The following is a 17,819-nucleotide window of genomic DNA, read 5'->3' on the forward strand; positions in this document are numbered from 1 at the left end:
GAAGAGTGCACATACAAATATGCAAGCCAAGATGACAGGATTTGTATTTGCATTCTTCCCAAACATAGCCTTAATAATCAAGTTCTATAGGTTCTGATGAATTAGTAACATGCTTGGTCATTTACTTGTAGTTATTTTTCTTATTTTCTTACACTCTCTGTGTAAACAGCCAGGAGCTTTCACCAAGTATTCCTATGTGTTAAAAATATACGAGGGGCAATAAACAACCCATTTGACCCAGCCCAAGGATGGCAAAGGTAGGATTTCCTAAACAGAAGCCCGTTGATCCTTAAAAAAGGTCCATAGATGACTAACATATTTACATATAGACAGCTGCACCCTTCAGTTTATGTTAATTACAGATTGTATACAGATTTGAACAATAAGAAATTGTTTTCTTCTTCATTTTGATTAATTTTCTTTGAGGATATACGGGACAAGGACAAAACAGATCAAGAACTCAGGATAACTTCACTGTGCTTGGTACCATCTTCCATCCTTATCCATGACTTGATTGAGAAAGGCTTTTGAGTTAGCTCTATAATTCTTGCTCCCCTTGGCCAGTTTCCATAACCACCATAACCAGTGTGTCGAGCAAAGCACAACCAAAGCTTCTCATAGGGGCAGCACCAATCCAATCCATGATTATGACCAACAAAGACTGCCTACACGGATGCAAACATGACAACATATACAGTAAACTTTAAGCAAATAATCTGCGTCTTTTTTCTACAGTTGTATCTACAATCAGTTTATGCATGAATCACTGAATGCATGAGGGAAGCATGATAAATATTTTGCTCTATGCATGCAAGATAATTAACTCAGTTTGCATCTTTATGACTATAGATCAGCTTGGTCTCCTGGGCATTCATTTGGGCTCATCAAGTTTCATCAGCCCAGAACTCTTTTTGCTAGGTTCAATTCATTATTAGCCCAATTGAACGCCAAAAAAAAATAGGATTATAATTCTTCAAAACCCACTTCAACCAAGCTCTTTCTACCTTAGTAACAAATATCTGTTTTGCAAAATCAATTCGACTTATGGCTTAGACAGCACCTATCTCGTTACCTTGACTGATGACCTATTTACAAGGGATTCCATCACCCCCATTTCAATTTCTTGAGCAGCAACTCTCTCCTTGTTAATTGAACCAACACAGGGCTTGTGTATTAGAAACTTTGGAGCAACTTTCTTGTAAGCTTTACTTGGTATATGCCAAAAAACCATCTCAGGAATCCTAAAATATAAGTAAATATCAGACTTCCCTAGCTTCTAACAGTTTATTGCATTGAAATCTAAAAGAGAAAAGGAATTATTTTTCCATTTTATTTTACCTCAGGTCAGGGTTGATCTCCTGTGATTTTTGCTGAAACCATCTTGCTTGGGCGCTTGATATCATTTCTGGATAGGACCCACCACCAGAATCTAGAAAGTATAGAAATGCAATTGGTAATTCCTGATCACCTGATGAAGAGACTTTGAGTACATAGTTGGAAACACTGGGCCAAAGTTCTTTCGGTCCATCACTAGAATAAGACAACATATTGCATTCTATCTCATTCCTCATCAATTCCAAACGTTGTGTCCCTTTGAAGCTGCACTCTTCTGTTTCTGTGAAACGTTAGACACAAGCCCATGTTAAAAACTCCTTTTGCGTGTAGCAGGTGTTTCACCCAACTTTCTGCCAAGATCTGACAGGCACACAGGGTCACAATGACATACTTGGTCACTAGTGTGGAAAAATTCCAAATCATATTGATCAGATTAGGCCCCGTTGATCAAATTAAGTAGTTGGAGGTGAACCAAAATTAAGGTAATTAATAGGATGGTAAGTTGATGATCCAATCCTTCCAATCAATTAGTGTTTTTTAGATGGTTAACAACTTTAACTAGGATCAATTCCCCTTGGAGTTCTCATGGGGACTCTGTTGTACCTACTAAACATTCCAATCAAATTGAACTTGCTCGCAAAGAAAATGGAAAAGGAAGAATGAATCAAAAGACAATGACTTAGTATATGTTTGACATGGGTTCTGTTTGTTAAATAAACGTTTGTTGTTGATCTGTCTTCAAAACTGAAAAAAAAAAAAAAAAAAAAGTCATTGGTAAATGTTTTTCCGGGATTTGTTGACAACTAGACACCACTAGGTATCATTAGGCTTCACATCAGCAGAAGAGTAAATAAATGCTCAACAAACATAAATCAAGACCAACTTTTATCAATACCTCTGCGTACAAATTGGCATGATGGGATAAATGCTGATTTGCCGATAACATGACACTGTTTATCAAATAAATGGAAGCCATACCAAACTCCACCTTAATTTTAATTTTACTGAAGTAAATTCAAAATATCAAAATCAAGAGAAAAAGTTATGATAAGGACGGAAAATAATTTTTTACTTTGATTTTTGTTGCTTTTTCTCTCCTGAAAAGGTAGAAAAAGCAGAGGAAGATAGCAAAGAGTGAGAGACGGCAAAAATGAGAAGCTCATTTTCTTGAAGAAATTATTTTCTTTTCTTTTTTCATCCCGTTTACTTCAAACCCAAACACAGTATACAACAGTCAACAAGATCATCGTCAAAGATGTACAAAAATCTTATGGGCTAGAACCCCTTCTAAATTCGTGAACTGAATAGGAAACTGGACTGTGGATTAGAAAAGGCCCATGGAGGTCCATCTCCGGGCTGGGTTGAAAAATGTCTTCTCGATTACAAGATGGAGGCTAAACATTGGCTGTCCACGTTCGTCAGCCTGGACTGTCAAAATGGCATCCCCTGCGTGACACGTTAGTTTACCCTGCGATGTATCATGTATCCACCAAGACTGATAGCTGTGAACTAGCATACCGCCCGAGGTGAGCACCTTTGACAGCCAAGGCTGTCGAATTTAAGACAGCCAACTTTTTTTCCCGCAAAAGGCTAATCGCTACACCCTCTCAAGAACCATAATCGGTATTCAGGTTAATTCAGAGTACCAGAACGATCATGGAGACGACCCCCAAATTACCTATTGACGATTTTCTCTTGATCGAGTCTTCTTGCTTAAGAACTGGGTTGGGTGTGGATATTTAACAAGTCAAACAGGTAAATTCCCAACTTCTCACCTGGAAATGGAGAATTCTCCGGTGAGCAGTGAACTTGAGGAATTCCACTGGCTGAAAACCAATCAATTGGCCACACAAATGCTGCGTCGTCATGGTTCCCAAATACAGTCGCCCATGGTACACCTCTAGCTCTTGTTGGAGAGATTGCCTGGTCCCAGTACAGGCTTGCATTCGCAATTGGTAGATTGTTCGCTGTAATGACATCCCCTAGATAAATCACGAAGTCTGCAAAACAATTTCATCCTACAATTAAAACTAATCAGCAGATCAGAAACCCCATTTCATATGCTTCAGAGCATTAATCCGTCGATAAGGAAATGGAGATGAATGAGTTCGTTTTGCTCCAAATCCAGAAACGAAATGAACTCATTCTATGTATTTTCGTAATTGAGAAGAACTGTACCTGGAGTCTCCTCGTCAAGAATGGTCGACATAACCTTATTGGACTTGACATCCTGCAGAGGTCCCCAATCGGTCCAAGCATTCTCTCCGTAGTGCAAATCTGCGAACAACGCGATCTTGAACGAAGAACCCGACGAAAATTGGAGTGATTTCTGGGGTCTCGTTCGGAGAAGGAAGGTCTCTTGGCCTTCACCGTGGTTCAGCCCACGGCCATCGACTCCGGCGACGAGGAGAGACACGCATATGAAGGCGCAGACGGCAAAACAGCACGAAGAGCTTCCCATCGTACAGTTTGTCACCGGCATCACCGGAATATGTTTAGAATTTTATGACCAAAATGACCTCATCACTAGACATAATGACAATAGCATCCAAAGCATGGACGTGCACACAATATAACAAGCGATGGTTAGAGGAAGAGGGTAATTGAGTCATCGTAAGAAGCACCAAACAAGAAAACCAATTCCATGCGAATAAAATCTGGTGCGGATTTCTTTCTTCTGTTTCATCTCCAGGAGCATAATTTGTGGTGAGTTGTGACTCTTACAAGCGAGTCTAGATTAGCTGCAATTGATATGGCTGTGTTAAGGGCTGTTTAATCAGTAATAAGGCCAAAGACGGTCTAAATAAACTGCAATTGATGGTGGCTGTGTTATTGGAATTTTGGTGTAGTAATTAAATAGAGTAATCATTATAATAATTTTTTTACTATAGTTGCAATTTATTAAAATTAATTTTATTACACTAACAATTAAATTGTGTTATTTTCTAGAAAAATTACTAAAAATCAATGAATATACAAGGAATTATTATTACATTTGATAGATTTTAAAAAATCGTTTAAAAACTGTGCGGATTTCATTTTAAATTATTAAAGATAAATTAGTATTGGTAAACGAAAACGTTAATTTGAACCAATAATTACATAAATTATTTCTGTTATTGACATAAATTAGTATAATATCAGAAAATTTTAGAAAATGAAATTATTAATTAACTTATATTGAAAAATAAAAGATAAATTAATGTAATTTTGTAAATAATATATTTAAAAAAGAAAATAAATTATTTAATATATTTAAAAAATCAATAATTTAGTATATATACTTTTAGAAATTTACCAGGAACTGACATTGAATATATCATTTTGATCATTTTCACCAACAAATTAGACATTGGGTTTTCCCATGCATGGCATGGGTTCCCTACTGGTATTCACAAAAAGAAAATAAGGATCCGTTTGGCTTGCACTAAGAATCAGAAACATGAATAGTTTATTCCCATAGTCCGTTTGATTCAAATAATAATTGGAATAAACTGGAATAGGGATTTCATTCCCAAGGGAGATGAGGGAATGAGCATTCCCTCAAATGGGGGAATGCTATTTCAACAGGAATGGGAATAGGATTCTCAATTTTGATTCCATCCAACCAAACAGTTAGAATCAGAATGACCCATTCTGATTCCAAACTATTCTCACACACCAAATAGGTTATTCTGATTCCAGACCCTTGTTCCTGTGAACCAAACAAGACAAAGGGTATTTGCATGGGTTGAGACACTTACAAATTTAGATGAAAATAAAAGAAGAGAAAAAAAAAAAAACATTTCTCTTTGTAGATTTCACCTGTAATTCTTGCATGCTGTCACAACAACCAAAATCTTAATGAGAAAAATAAGAAATTCACAATAACCAAAGATCTCCATTTCAAAATGATCATTTAGAAGAAAAAGGGAATCTCTTCAAGGGACCCAAATATATAGGATTGGCTACATGAGCCTTGTTTCTTCGTTCCATTTGATCTACCCCTAACCCTTCTAGCCCCTCCAAGTTGTAACAAATCACTTCCTTTTATGAGTGCTACTGATGGTCTTACACCAACAGTCCTGAGCACAAATAAAAGAGGAGAGTTGTCTCGAGATGGCAGCTGAAACTAGAACTTTTGCCAATTCTAATCTATAAAATAGCACATAATATATATTGTATTTGTATAAACTATTACATATGTTATATGTTATGTAATATCAAATATTATATATAGTAAATATAATGTATTTAATGACTTAGGCCCAAAGTGGGTTTATATATATTTTAGGTCTAGGCCAGGCTGGACCCAGAGTTGGGCTATAGCTCTTATGATAGGTAAGCTTGGCCCAGCCGGCCCATGATCAGTGTTCTCATGAAAACCAACACCAATGTAGTGTTGATACTTGATACAGCCAAACAAAATCTCTGCTTGGGAGTCGTGAGACAGAAAGGCATCTGACTAGAGATACGTGGGACAGAACACTCATGAGCGCTTAATTAGAATAAACACTTATTTTTCAAATAAATACTCCCAAACACCGCTTAAATATGACTAATTGATCATGAAAAAGGTATTATTTCCTATAGATCTAAGTTATTGCTTTCTTGTGCATGTTCATCGCATGGTCTGTGTCACTACCAAGCTCACAAAGTATCATATTTATCCAATATTTTGACCTAAAGGCATGATCACACACCGGAATCAAGCCCACTCACAGTGAACAGTGCAGAAAAGGTGAAGCTTGAAGAGGAAAGGACACTAGCTAAATTGAGCTTTTTCTTCGTCTTCTAGTGCTGCAAGGCTGTACACTGTACAATGGGCTTGTGGGGAATCCTCTCCACTTTGGCCTGAAACTGAAAGAGTTAGCTAAATCAGTGCTACTGACACTGGCAAAGGGTCTTTAATTTCTTACAACGAATGGGCATAGCACATTGCACAAACGATGGAGGCCTGCCTTTCTTCACGATTTTCAACCCAGCCTCTCGTGTATCTATAGCCCATGTCATGTCATTAAGGTTGCAAGAGTTGGGTTGGGTTGAGACTTTGTTAAATTTTCAAATGGGCCAAATTCTAATCCCAATCTAATTGAAATTCCTCGAATTGGACAATCCAAACTTGTGTCTACTTGGAACATACATTTTGACTAACACAAGAAATTTGGCGTTTTGGGCATTTTAACAAGCATCTTGCTGGGTCATTGGAACCAAACATATCCTTCTCTCTGGTACTTTTCATCTTTGTGTGTGATACCATGCATTTAGGTCATATTGTACACCACTTGAATTAGGTAGGGTTGATTCTTATTTTCATGTTCTTAGCTCACATTCTTTCTCTCTCTGAACTAATAAATGCTCTTATCCAGGTTTAGGTCACATTGTTTTTTGTTTGATCCATACCCCTCAACCGGATTACTCAGCTTCACAATTACTGTGAAGGTTCATTATTCAGAAGATGGTTCTGACCTTATGGGTGGTCCATGTAAAAATAGTTTTAGCGCAAAAAATGAAGATGTACTCATGTACTTATCACTTGCAGCTCCAACAAACGATGGCCGGTCCCGGCCCATTGTAATTATAATTTTTTCAGCCTTACGTTTATCCATTCAACTCAAAACAGCACGGTTTTCGAACCACCATTGACCTGTATGGTCGGATCGTTCAGCCTACGTAATTGATTCCGTTTTATCTCAAATCCGATTCTTAGTAAAAAATTATTGAATTGTTTAATGACTCGTTGACCTGTTCAATTGTTTTTGACCATTTTTATATTTAATTATTTTTTATTTTTTTATTTTTGTTGTTAGAATGAGCCGTCTATTCAAGTTGGACGATCGAACCGGTGGCCAGAACGATTCCATTTCCGGATCATTTTTTAAAACCATACAGAATAGTTGCATATCACTCCCCATTGTAATTATAACAAATCTTTGAAAATAAATAAACAATCTTAGGTATAAGCTATAAAAGATAAGTATTTATTGAATAAGTATTTAAAAATAAACCCAAAATTTAAGTTTCTTAAATAAGTGTTTATTCCAAACTAACCTAAGAAGTGTTTATTCACCTTAGAAGTCGTTAATTGACCTCACATCACCTAACGCTAAGCCAACCTAAGAGCAACTAAGTTGATCAAACTATCTAACTTGTCCAAACCAACTTGATCGAATTCATCTTAGAAGACTATGCCAACTGTATTAGGCCAACCTGATACCAATTCAAAATATGTAGTACATCTAGTTAACCGAATAAGCAAAATGTGAATATCCTTACATCCATATAGATGCTACACATGGCCAAGCTTATCAAAACATTAATACCAACACATTCAATGCAGGTCCATTGCCTAATATGTGCACACATGTCTCAATTAAAAGCCTAACAAGTGGCTCAAGCTCCAACCAAAGGGATGGCAACTTTCCCCATCCCTGACGAGTATCTGGGCTCCCCAACCTGGTGGGGTCAGGTATGGGGAGTGCTTTGGCGGGGTTGGGGTCAAGGATGGAGCTAACACTGAATCCCTGATCGGGTTTAGGGATGGGGATGGGGAATGCAATCCCTGCCCCGCCCTAGCCCGGATATTTATATTATAATATTATTATGTTATATGTTATTTGGTTAACAAATAACAATTTCAATTAACAATTAATTAAACATTACACAAAAAACTCTCGAGAGTCTCTTGACTCTCTAGTCTCTTCTACTACCACTCAACAGATAGAAGAAAGAACAGAGGTGGCAGCTGAAACTCAAAACCCTAGTACCCTATTCTTCTTATATTCTTCATTTTTTGTCTATCATCACCAACCGCCATCACCTTGTCGGTACTCTCTTTCTCTATCTCTCAACTTAGTGCTTTCGATTTTTTATTTTTGAAGTATCAAATAGATTACAGATGTAAGATGTTACAGATCTGTATCTACTCACAAGTCTCAAATCTGAAGTCTCTCTCTCAAAGAGATCTAAGTCTACTTCAATACTTCCAAAGAGCAACTTCACAAGTTCCTGTAAAACTCACAAATCATAATCAGGGATTTGGGTCTCTAACGGGGAACTCATCCCCATCGGGGTCGGGGATGGAAGAGAAATTCTTTCCCCATCGGGGATCAAGGACGGAGATGAGGGGTGATTTGGGGGTCGGGGTTAGGGATGGAGAATGTAATCCCCGCCCCATTGCCATTCGTATTCAAACATATTTGAGTGATGTGCCCATTGTTAGATGAAACTCCTCTCCAATAAATAGGACAGCTTTTCATTTGTTTAAAGACATTGCGTCAAATACTATACACAAGGCATACATCCGATACCTCAACATACTGTACACCTTTAATGATCTCACTTTGTCTCTCCTCACCTCATATCATATCTCATCAAGCTATTCAGCTCATCTTATATACTTTTAGCATTGTTTACTTGACCTCAAAATCCACACCTCCGAAATCCTTGAGGTCTCTTGTGTTCTCTTCTAGTCATAGGTGTTCTGTAGCAACTGAAATACCAAGTTGAAGTGACACCCTCTCAGCCGAGATCAGAAAATTGCCAATTCTATCCTTCTTGCAATTTTTTATATGCACAATTTTCACATCTTTAAAAGGAAAATAATTAAAGAATATTTCAATAAAAATTTTTTAAAAATGATTCAGGATTTACTATTACAGTTCGGATTAGGTAAGTACATTGTTGTAAGCATGATAAATGAGTACTTAGAAAATTTTTTGACACCTGTCCCTTAAAACACCCCAGCCTACTCTTAAAAATAATTAGTATCCACTTTTAACAATTGTTAAAAGATTTTTCAAAGGAAGCAATGCATGAATATATACTGCATGGTGATTTGAGGTCGAGCCTGATATGGACAAATTCCATTATCAATTCACTTGTCAAAAGGTCTTTCATTCGAAATTCGATGATGATGATGATGATGATCTGATACGGTTTTTCAAATATCAACAGGTTTTTAATCCTTGTCATAAAAATCTCCGGTAATAAAATACAAAAACATATATATTATATATGACCCATGTGAAATGAGAGGAATGCTTTATATGATTAAAAATAGGGATGTAAATGGTCAGAATTCGGGTTAAAGATGACCAAATTCAATATTATGATTAGATTGAATATGAATTCACCGCTATTCAATTTCATTCAAATACATATGTTTGTATATCCTTAACTTTTATATTAAGGAATCAAATTTTATAAAAATGTTTTATAGTAAGTTACTTTTGATTCATTTTTTTAATGATATATAAAATTCGAGTTATTTTAATTCATTTTATTTAAATTTTAAAAAAAAAATTGTTTCAATATGTAATTTCAATCCAAATTCAACATAATTCCATTGGATAAGATTTGAATATTCACGTCCAAATACTTATAAGAAATCTCATCTGATTTGATTCTATCAGTTTGTAACCCTACTTAAATACAAATATGAAATACCCAAGGATTTTGCACTCTCTTAGAAGTTAGAACAAAATAAAGCATGAACGAAAAATATGAAAAGAGCAAAAGTATTATCTATTTATCTTTGTCTTGGTTTAAACTTCCATATAATTCTCTTAATAAGGCACTGAATGCAAGGAGGAAATGCAGAGTCGATTCCAAGACAAAAACTCTAATAAATATCACATTCAAGAGAGGGTAGTTGTGTAATAAATTAATGTGGTGCTGGTGCACACTCATATAAATCCAAAGGAAAAGCTTAGGCTTGCTAAGGCAACAGAATAGCCCCCCCAAAGCAACTCTGGGCCCATCACTGATTGGCCAAACAAGTAGCTTTTGATTAGAAAAGCAGTATTATTTGCTACAAGTGTTGTAAAGCTGACAAAGTTGAAAAAGCAGCAACACATGGCGATGGCGTGTGGTAGGGGTCTAAGCCGCCTCTCTAGTGTCCCATGAGCTATGGCCATTTGGTGGAAAGCCCCTTTCCATGGTTTTCTTCATTTGGAAGCTCAAAGAGTCAAGTCTGGAAACTTTGCCGACAGCTTACCACATTTGCTGTATTGGGTGATACACATGTTGTGAACTCGATCCAAATTTGTTCCACTTGTTTCACACTTCAGAGGCCACCTGGCAGTCTGTCTCATCATGATCAGTGCTACTCAGTACTCACATTTTGATGAATTATTATATTAGTTTAAAATGATCTTTGTAAAGTGGGATCTACTTATATTTTTTTTGACAGTTGGAGGGCCCACTTCAAAATGACACAATGTTTTAAAACCGAACCGGTCAGGGGTCCGGTTACCGGTTCTAACGGTCCGACCATTCCATTCGAATGGCTGGCCAGTTCTGACAAAAAAAAAATAAAACAATTTAAAAAATTAAAAAATGGTCAAAACTATTCGAACGATTACTCAGTCGATTCAGCAATTTATTGACCAAAATCAACAATTTTAGGGAAAATTAGTTTAAGAGGAAAACGGAACCTATCAGATGACCAATTCTTGATTTTTCCGGTCCAACCGTCCAATCCTGTCCGGTTTTAAAAACAGTGATATACGTGCATTTGCAAAGGCATTCAAAAACTCAAATCTGTATACCTAGCATTGCGCTTTGTATGGACAATCTCCTCATTTGGATTTTGGATTTGGACCCTTCACCCTTCACCCATCCCATGGTATATACATTATCCCCTTGAGGCAAATTATAAGTGATGGCCGACGAATCCTAACCAAGGACAAGTTTAGTTAATACATGTGCTGTGGGAGAAGGCCCATGTGATAAAAATTTTTAATATCCAAACTGTTCTAATATATTGTCTTTTCCCAAAGTATATTAACGTAAAAGTTCTGGGCCAAATGATAACGGATAGATTTCATGTTTTTATAAAATTCGAAATTATGATTCTATTTTTATATTTTTACTAAATGCATTTTGATACAAAAAAAATATATATTCAAAATCATACATTTTAACAGTAAAATTAATATATAGCATTTTTTTGGGCAGGCAATTAAGTGAGCAGAATAGGTCTAAATAAAATATTTACAGAGCCCATTTCTTCAACAAGTATTAATCTAGTCAAGATAGTGTTGCTATTGCCTGTCAAAAAAAAAAAAATACATTAATCTTTCGCAAAAAATAAGCTTTGTAAAATTGTTACACATTCAGCTTCAACGGGGCTGCACACATTATAAACCTTGTTACTCACAGCACAGAGGAATTGTAAGTTATTGTCTGGATAATTATACCATAAGTTCCCTGATTGTCATTGAGAGTGCCTCCATCAGATATTATATACAAAAGAGTTTGCATCAAAATTATTGAATGTTACATTCTGAAGAGTAGAGGTAAAGAGAACATTTGAATACTCCCACTCATCTTGAACATTGAAAACCTACCAAGGCTATTTGAATTTCACTTAAGATCCAGAAAATAAAATATTTTTCCTGTCATTCTTAAATTTAAGATGCCATTGTTTCTAGCTATCCATCCAGATGAAGTACCAAGCTACAGCTAACCAAGAAACTATTTGCTCTAACAAGAATTTGTCACAGAGATTATTTTCAAGGAACTTAAGGGCCCCTTGAAAAGATTCTATTTCGGGGGGCGGAAACGATCAACCAAGGAATGGCAAATATGACAGCTCTCGCATAAGGGGCAATGAAGGAAGAGAAGCAAAGCATTTTCCTCCGGCTTTTCACACAAGGTACTTCCAACCCACACATACTGCAGCATCTATGCTAAATATATAGTATGCATTTGGTTCGTTTGTGTTTTCTTCATTCAATATTTGTACTTTATTTGCTTGTAAAACTGAAAAAGATAATAATTACAATTGTTAATGACAACTACACACTACATCAACATAACAATGAAAAAAACACCTAACCATTTGAGGAACCTTTAAAAAATAACCATTTGAAGTGGCAACTATGTGATAGCTTTTATTGAATAAGTGCCCACAGAACAAACACCCTCATACTCTATCTTCCGTTTCCTTGGTACTTACCCACATGATGACCTTGAAAGCCTTAAAACCAACACAAAATCGGATATTTTGCAAACCATCCATTTTATCATAATAATACTAAATTTGGAGGGTATTTCGGTGAATATATAAGGAATGAATAGATTTGCTTTCGGTCATCGAAAAGCAACGTTCAAAATATCGATACGTTGGTAGGGGTGTATCGGGCGAATCAATGCTGTTTTTTGTTGCTTTTTTTTTTATTTTTTCACAATTGGTTCAGGGGAGTCGGTCTAGGGCTCCTCCACTCCCTAAACCGGTCAGACCCCCAATACACCCACTGTAGAAATGTATCAAAGGGGTTTCGGAATGATATGCATCGACCAATACATGTCAATACTTTGAACCTTGCCGAAATGGGGCATTGTTTTTTGAATAAATAATTAAACAAAAAGGGTATAAATTGCTTAAACCTCCCTAAAATATTTAATTGTTGCTGAAACCTCTCTATTTAATCATTGCAATTATCTTCTTAAACTTTCAAGTGTAATCTTCTAAAAATCATTAAAATGTCTAAGATATCTAAACAATTACTATGGAGGCTGATTTTTACGTAAAACAAAAAATAAAACAAATTTTATAAAAAAATCATTGATGTCAAAAGGATATGATATCAAAAGAGGTTTTGCCAATCAAAACCCACTCATGAATTTTGATAAATAAAATCTGATTGATTATCAAATTTATGATATTAGTTAATTAGTCATAAAATTTTCAGACATTATGTCGTTTCGGTATATGAAGGATAAATTTGAAAAAAAAATAATATTAGAAAATAAATATTTGAAAAATAAAATATTTTTATCAAAAGTAACAATATAGATAATTTTATCAAAAGTAACATTTTTCACTCTTTTCAGAAGAACTCCATCGTGATCTACTCACCATTATATCAGAAAATAGGAGAAGTATTACAATTACTAAGCTTTAGGGGAGGTTCAGCAACAAACAGAAACTTCGCGAAAGGTTTCAGCATTTTACCAAATAAAAATAATAAAATATGCTCCCCAATTCGGAAAGGGCCAAGGGAGAATTCCTACCTGGCTACCTTCATGACTTTCATCATGGCAAGAACGTAATTAAAATCAAAACCGAGGGGCTACAAAAATATTTTACTAGCGAAAACCGGAGATTTTCAGATTGGATTACAATTTACAATGTATAAACAGTCGAAACGTTCGTTTGAAAACCGCCACTTCGCGTCCATTCGTCTCGATGTCTACCTCAAATTTTCTTACTGTTATGTCTATCTGATCGATCGAAACTGGGCGTTGATCATCCTTTTGAGAAGAAACTTCGAAACCCATCTCTAGTTTTTGCGTAAGAAGAGGAGACTTGTGTTTTATGGGTGTTTCTTTTGATTTATGAGTAGAGGTTTGTTGCTTTAAATAAAACTTTGTTGTTCTTGCTTTTTGGGATTTTGATTGTGAAAAATGGACGATTGGAAAAGGCGCCAAGCTGATTATCATCATCACGAGGTTCCGAGGACACCCCCAAAATCACAGAACAGAAAACCACTATCTGGTACGTTCTGTTTCCTGCCAGGTGTGCTTTATTAGATTGTTATGCCGTTAAACGGTCGGCTAAAATTGTCGATAGATGTGTTCCTATTGATGGGTTTTTGATTGAGAGTGCTAAGCTTTTAGTGTTGAGAGATAGGTTGTTAATTTTCTTTTTGTTTCTTTGTTTGTAATGGATTAGCTTCCTTCAACAGTTTTTTTTTTTTTTTTTTGTTGAGTTAAGTTATTGTTTTAGAACTCTATCTTGATCCTAGTAAAAGATTTGATAGTTCGAAGATGTTATCTGAAGGAGTTTTCTGTTTGAAAATTTGAATTTTTGTTCAAGAATTTGAGAAACAGAGGTCCTATGATTTATATTGCTAGGGTTTTGAATGTTCTTTTGGTTTTTCCGAAAGAAAGAACGGATTTATTTGTTTTTCCTTTGGGCTTCTGCTTATGGTGCTTTCACTCTTTTTTTCTCCTTCCATCTTCGTTGGGTTCCTTTCTGTTTAAGGAATCTTTGTTTTTGTTTATTTTTGATCGAGGTGGGGTGCGGTTTGTATAAGCAAATAAGTTTTGTTGAAATTTCTTAATTATGTACAAAATGAAGAAAAGAAGATCTGCCTCCATTTGCTGTTTCTTACATGGAGATGAGCTTTAGGGACTAAGGACATAATTTGCATGGCCTCTGTTAAGTGGTTTTACTTATTTTCTTGCTTCTTTTTGAATTGTAATGTTTTTTATGGGCTGAGAAATATTTTTAGTTTGGCATATTCTGGGTGTTTAGTTTATCTTCTAAATTTCTGAATTGCAGAGATGGTTCCTCTTGTTTAAAGAAAACTTCGTTTTATGATTGTATTCAAAATTTGAGTTGTAAGGTTCTCTTAAATCACTTGTTTTCCGTAATGATGACTGTTTAGTCATGTTATTGTTTCTGGTGTCATGAAATCAGGGTTTTGGCAGCCCACTGTGCCTTCATGGGAGAAGAAGTTTTGCAGTTCTGTGGGTGCAGTTCCATGGAGAAGGCTTTTGGAGGCAAAGAAGGTAATGTCCTTCTATGAGAATGTGGTTCAGTGGAATGACTCGGCTGGCGAAGAGGCATTCAACAATGCAAAAAACCGTTTTTGGGCAAAGATCAATGGACTCCCCTGTGACATTTCTCTGCCTGACCCAGATATCTACATTGACGAAATTGATTGGAATTCTGACATTGATCCTGAGCTGATACTGGACCTTGATCGAGAACCCGCTGCTACTGATGAGGGGGAAAAGAATGGGAAAGCTGGTAGTCTTGGTGATTCTCTATTATGGTTGAATCGGCCAGTCCCATGCACTGGGTGGGATGATTTAGAGGAGGATCCTGTGAGAATGGCTAAAAATTTGTCATCTGATCCAGTTTTGGGAGATTGTGATCAGGAGGCTAATATTGATCACAATCCTTGGGAATCTGGCCACAATCCTCGCGGTCAAAATGCTAGCTTTGATCATAATCCTTGGGAATCTGGTAACAATCTTCAGGAAAATGAGGGTAGTCAGGATAAAACATGGGAAAACCATGGAGGTAATTCATGGAGTTTGAACCCGTGGGACAACAATGCTAATGAGTTAGAGAACTGCGAAACTAGACAAATAAATGGAGGTTGGGGGGTATGGAACAGGAATTGCAGGAAGAGAGAAAGTGCTGCTCAGTACATGTCAAGGTACAAGACCTCAAGATTCCATAGAAATGACTACCAAACAGATCGATGGTGGAAGAATGGCAGCAGAGGAAGGAGGAGGATGAATTTTGTTTATGATCGCCCTCTGATTGATAAGAAGCCTTTGGTTCCAAGTCGGTGGAATTCAGTCCATTATTGTGGGCCATTTAGTCATCATGGATCTGGTGATGCAGGCAATAATTGGGGCTGGGAAAAGCCCCCAGTTTCTTAAGCATTAAAGCAAGTTTTAAAGACCCTCTCTGTCTCTCTTTCTCAAGCTCCATAATAGTTGGAAGACTTGGTACCAGCCGGGCAGAGTTCTATAGAATCTGTGATGTTGTTTTTTGTCCTTTGCTTCTGAATAGTTGCCTCGTCTGAGATTTTCAACTGCGGGAGTTCTTTTCAAGTGTATGTAGCAGGTATATATTGTTCCATGTTGTGATTTTGATAGTGAAATGCTTGGTTTTCAGACAACAAATCTGTAGTCTGTCCTGTAAATTGCTTTCTGACCTTTTCTCCCTGAAACTTGCAATTATGCAAGGGAAAAATCAATCAATCAGCTCTAAAAGAGCTTCTTCAGAAATCAGAATCCTGACCGCCTGGTATCTTTGTTGATTTGCATGCATGTTTGCTTGTTTTATGGTTTAATGTGGGAGTTTCAACCTGTGGGGAAGATTCCCTCAAGTGATATTTACTGAGATATTTCCTTTCCAGACTGAATTTGTGGACTGAGAGTGACAGACAATGAGAACAGTATCTTATCCATATCCACAAGAGAGAAAAAGGGAAGAGGAACATGAACATGGTGCCGAATCCATCCATTTCCTTTTGGTGTTATTTCAGTTTCATGTGAAGTTGTGTTTTATGAAATGGGCATCGTACCTGCTGGAAAGTGAGTTACACCTAACGAGGCAGTTCATGTACTAGGAGGCTGTTGGGTGTTGAGGGTGGCTGTCGGTTGGATCTGGATTTATCCATGCTTTACAACTTGCTTACGGCTTTGCTTGCATTGGGGCCCCATTGGCCGTAGTTGGCCGGGCCCACTTTTATAAATTGAGAAGAATCTTAGTCCACATGCTTGGGTGACTCGCCAACTCAAGCCCAACCCAGAGAGTTCTAAAACGGGGAAAATTATCAGAGTTTATAGCACCAAATAACATTTGTAAAAACCGGACTCTGTAAAGCCCGTTTTTGTTGTTGAGTTCTGGACTCGATAGTCCAAAACTACCTGTACTGATCCACAAGGGCCACGAAAATGGAACCAAATTAAAATGAATGTAGAGTACTTAATTGTCATAGAACAATTGTACTTTGCCATGAGATGAGATGATTATGATCTGACTCCAGGACTCAACTGCTTTGCCTTTTCTCTTAAGCAATACTGACAATGAGTGAATCAGATGACAATCACGGGTATGGGTAAACTGATTAAATGATAAAACGTTCAAGAGTATGGCACTTTACCATACAACTTCAGCAATGAAGGAGCAGGCAACTTCATTAAAATTCATTGAGGTCTGTTTGCAATGTAAATTTTATTTGCACTGGTGTAAATGGTTGTAGTTCAGATGAGTATAAATTCTGATTCACTGTTACTTCATATTTTGCTTTGTGTTATTTGTTTGTGACTTCAAATTAAGAAGTAAAATGATGTATCGCCTTGAGGATTATTTACTTGAGAGAGAGAGGCAAGAAGTAATCAAGTAGGTCGAGTGTAAATTCTGATTTTTTTTATTTGTTTGTGCAAATTAAGAAGTAAAATGATGTATCTCCTTGTAATGTGGTGTCTGTTTTATACGAGAGAGAATTGTAGGACTGAGATGGTGCATCAATATGCATAGGTCACATCAGCGCCCCACCAGAAGCACCCTACAACGCCCCACAGCACATCTCAACCGCGAAGAGATGCATGTAGGGGTGCCCCACTGATGCATCTCAACCGTGTATTGGGAACATCTCACCCAAATTCTAAGATGTGCATGCAGAGTTGCCTCACTGATGTGATCTCCAATTTGCATCGTCAATGACTGCAAAAATGAGACAAAGTACAGGCTTTTTATTAGATAAGATTGCAAATCATACTTGGAAACAAACCAATGCAAAAGAAAAAGCATTAAGCTTTTGTTGGTAATAAAGTGCTAAAAGAAAAAGCAATAGGCTTTCAGCCACTTTTTTTATAGCGGTTGATACGTATCGTTTAGCCATTCCTCCGATATGCTCTTATAGTGGGTGTATCGGGGGTCGGACTGATTCACAGGGTGAAGGAGCCTAAATTGGTCTTCCTTAATCGGTTTTGAGAAAAATAAAAGTAAAAAAAAGTATCGATTT

At 36.6% G+C, this 17,819-nt stretch overlaps 2 protein-coding genes across 6 annotated transcripts; one reads left to right on the forward strand and one right to left on the reverse strand.

Moving 5' to 3' along the window:
• Window positions 1-263: 263 nt before the first annotated feature.
• On the reverse strand, window positions 264-4,060 carry PAP16 (purple acid phosphatase 16). 2 transcript variants are annotated; one of them, XM_088952799.1, is made up of 5 exons: window positions 3,514-4,060; window positions 3,111-3,335; window positions 1,339-1,615; window positions 1,073-1,241; window positions 264-661 (listed from the first exon to the last, which is right to left on the reverse strand). In XM_088952799.1, exons 1-5 carry the CDS (start codon window positions 3,815-3,817, stop codon window positions 539-541), a joined length of 1,098 nt encoding a protein of 365 aa, XP_088808925.1. In that variant the 5' UTR covers window positions 3,818-4,060; the 3' UTR covers window positions 264-538. The 2 variants fall into 2 exon arrangements, with proteins under 2 accessions (XP_088808925.1, XP_088808924.1); XM_088952798.1 differs by having other exon boundaries at window positions 264-665; window positions 3,514-4,043.
• A 9,372-nt stretch (window positions 4,061-13,432) lies between these two features.
• Window positions 13,433-17,091, forward strand: LOC148845016 (uncharacterized). 4 transcript variants are annotated; one of them, XR_016101673.1, is made up of 4 exons: window positions 13,475-13,615; window positions 13,746-13,819; window positions 14,747-15,910; window positions 16,206-17,091. XR_016101673.1 is itself a non-coding variant. In XM_088952741.1 (3 exons), exon 3 carries the CDS (start codon window positions 14,842-14,844, stop codon window positions 15,721-15,723), a length of 882 nt encoding a protein of 293 aa, XP_088808867.1. In that variant the 5' UTR covers window positions 13,433-13,615; window positions 13,746-13,819; window positions 14,747-14,841; the 3' UTR covers window positions 15,724-16,074. The 4 variants fall into 4 exon arrangements, 2 of the variants coding, with proteins under 2 accessions (XP_088808867.1, XP_088808866.1); XM_088952741.1 differs by lacking the exon at window positions 16,206-17,091 and having other exon boundaries at window positions 13,433-13,615; window positions 14,747-16,074; XR_016101672.1 differs by having other exon boundaries at window positions 13,581-13,819.
• Window positions 17,092-17,819: the final 728 nt, after the last annotated feature.

Source organism: Nelumbo lutea, chromosome 7 (genome assembly GCF_056320005.1).
Source record: "Nelumbo lutea isolate HS-2025 chromosome 7, American lotus-T2T, whole genome shotgun sequence".
Taxonomy (NCBI): domain Eukaryota; kingdom Viridiplantae; phylum Streptophyta; class Magnoliopsida; order Proteales; family Nelumbonaceae; genus Nelumbo; species Nelumbo lutea.

Coding starts and splice junctions, on each gene's coding strand:
- PAP16 (XM_088952798.1), bottom strand. CDS start 3,817: ATGCCGGTGACAAACTGTACGATGGGAAGCTCTTCGTGCTGTTTTGCC. Junction 1,242..1,338: donor GAGATCAACCCTGACCTGAG/GTAAAATAAAAT, acceptor CTTATATTTTAG/GATTCCTGAGATGGTTTTTT. Junction 666..1,072: donor TAAATAGGTCATCAGTCAAG/GTAACGAGATAG, acceptor GCATCCGTGTAG/GCAGTCTTTGTTGGTCATAA.
- LOC148845016 (XM_088952740.1), top strand. CDS start 13,729: ATGGACGATTGGAAAAGGCGCCAAGCTGATTATCATCATCACGAGGTT. Junction 13,820..14,746: donor GAACAGAAAACCACTATCTG/GTACGTTCTGTT, acceptor TCATGAAATCAG/GGTTTTGGCAGCCCACTGTG.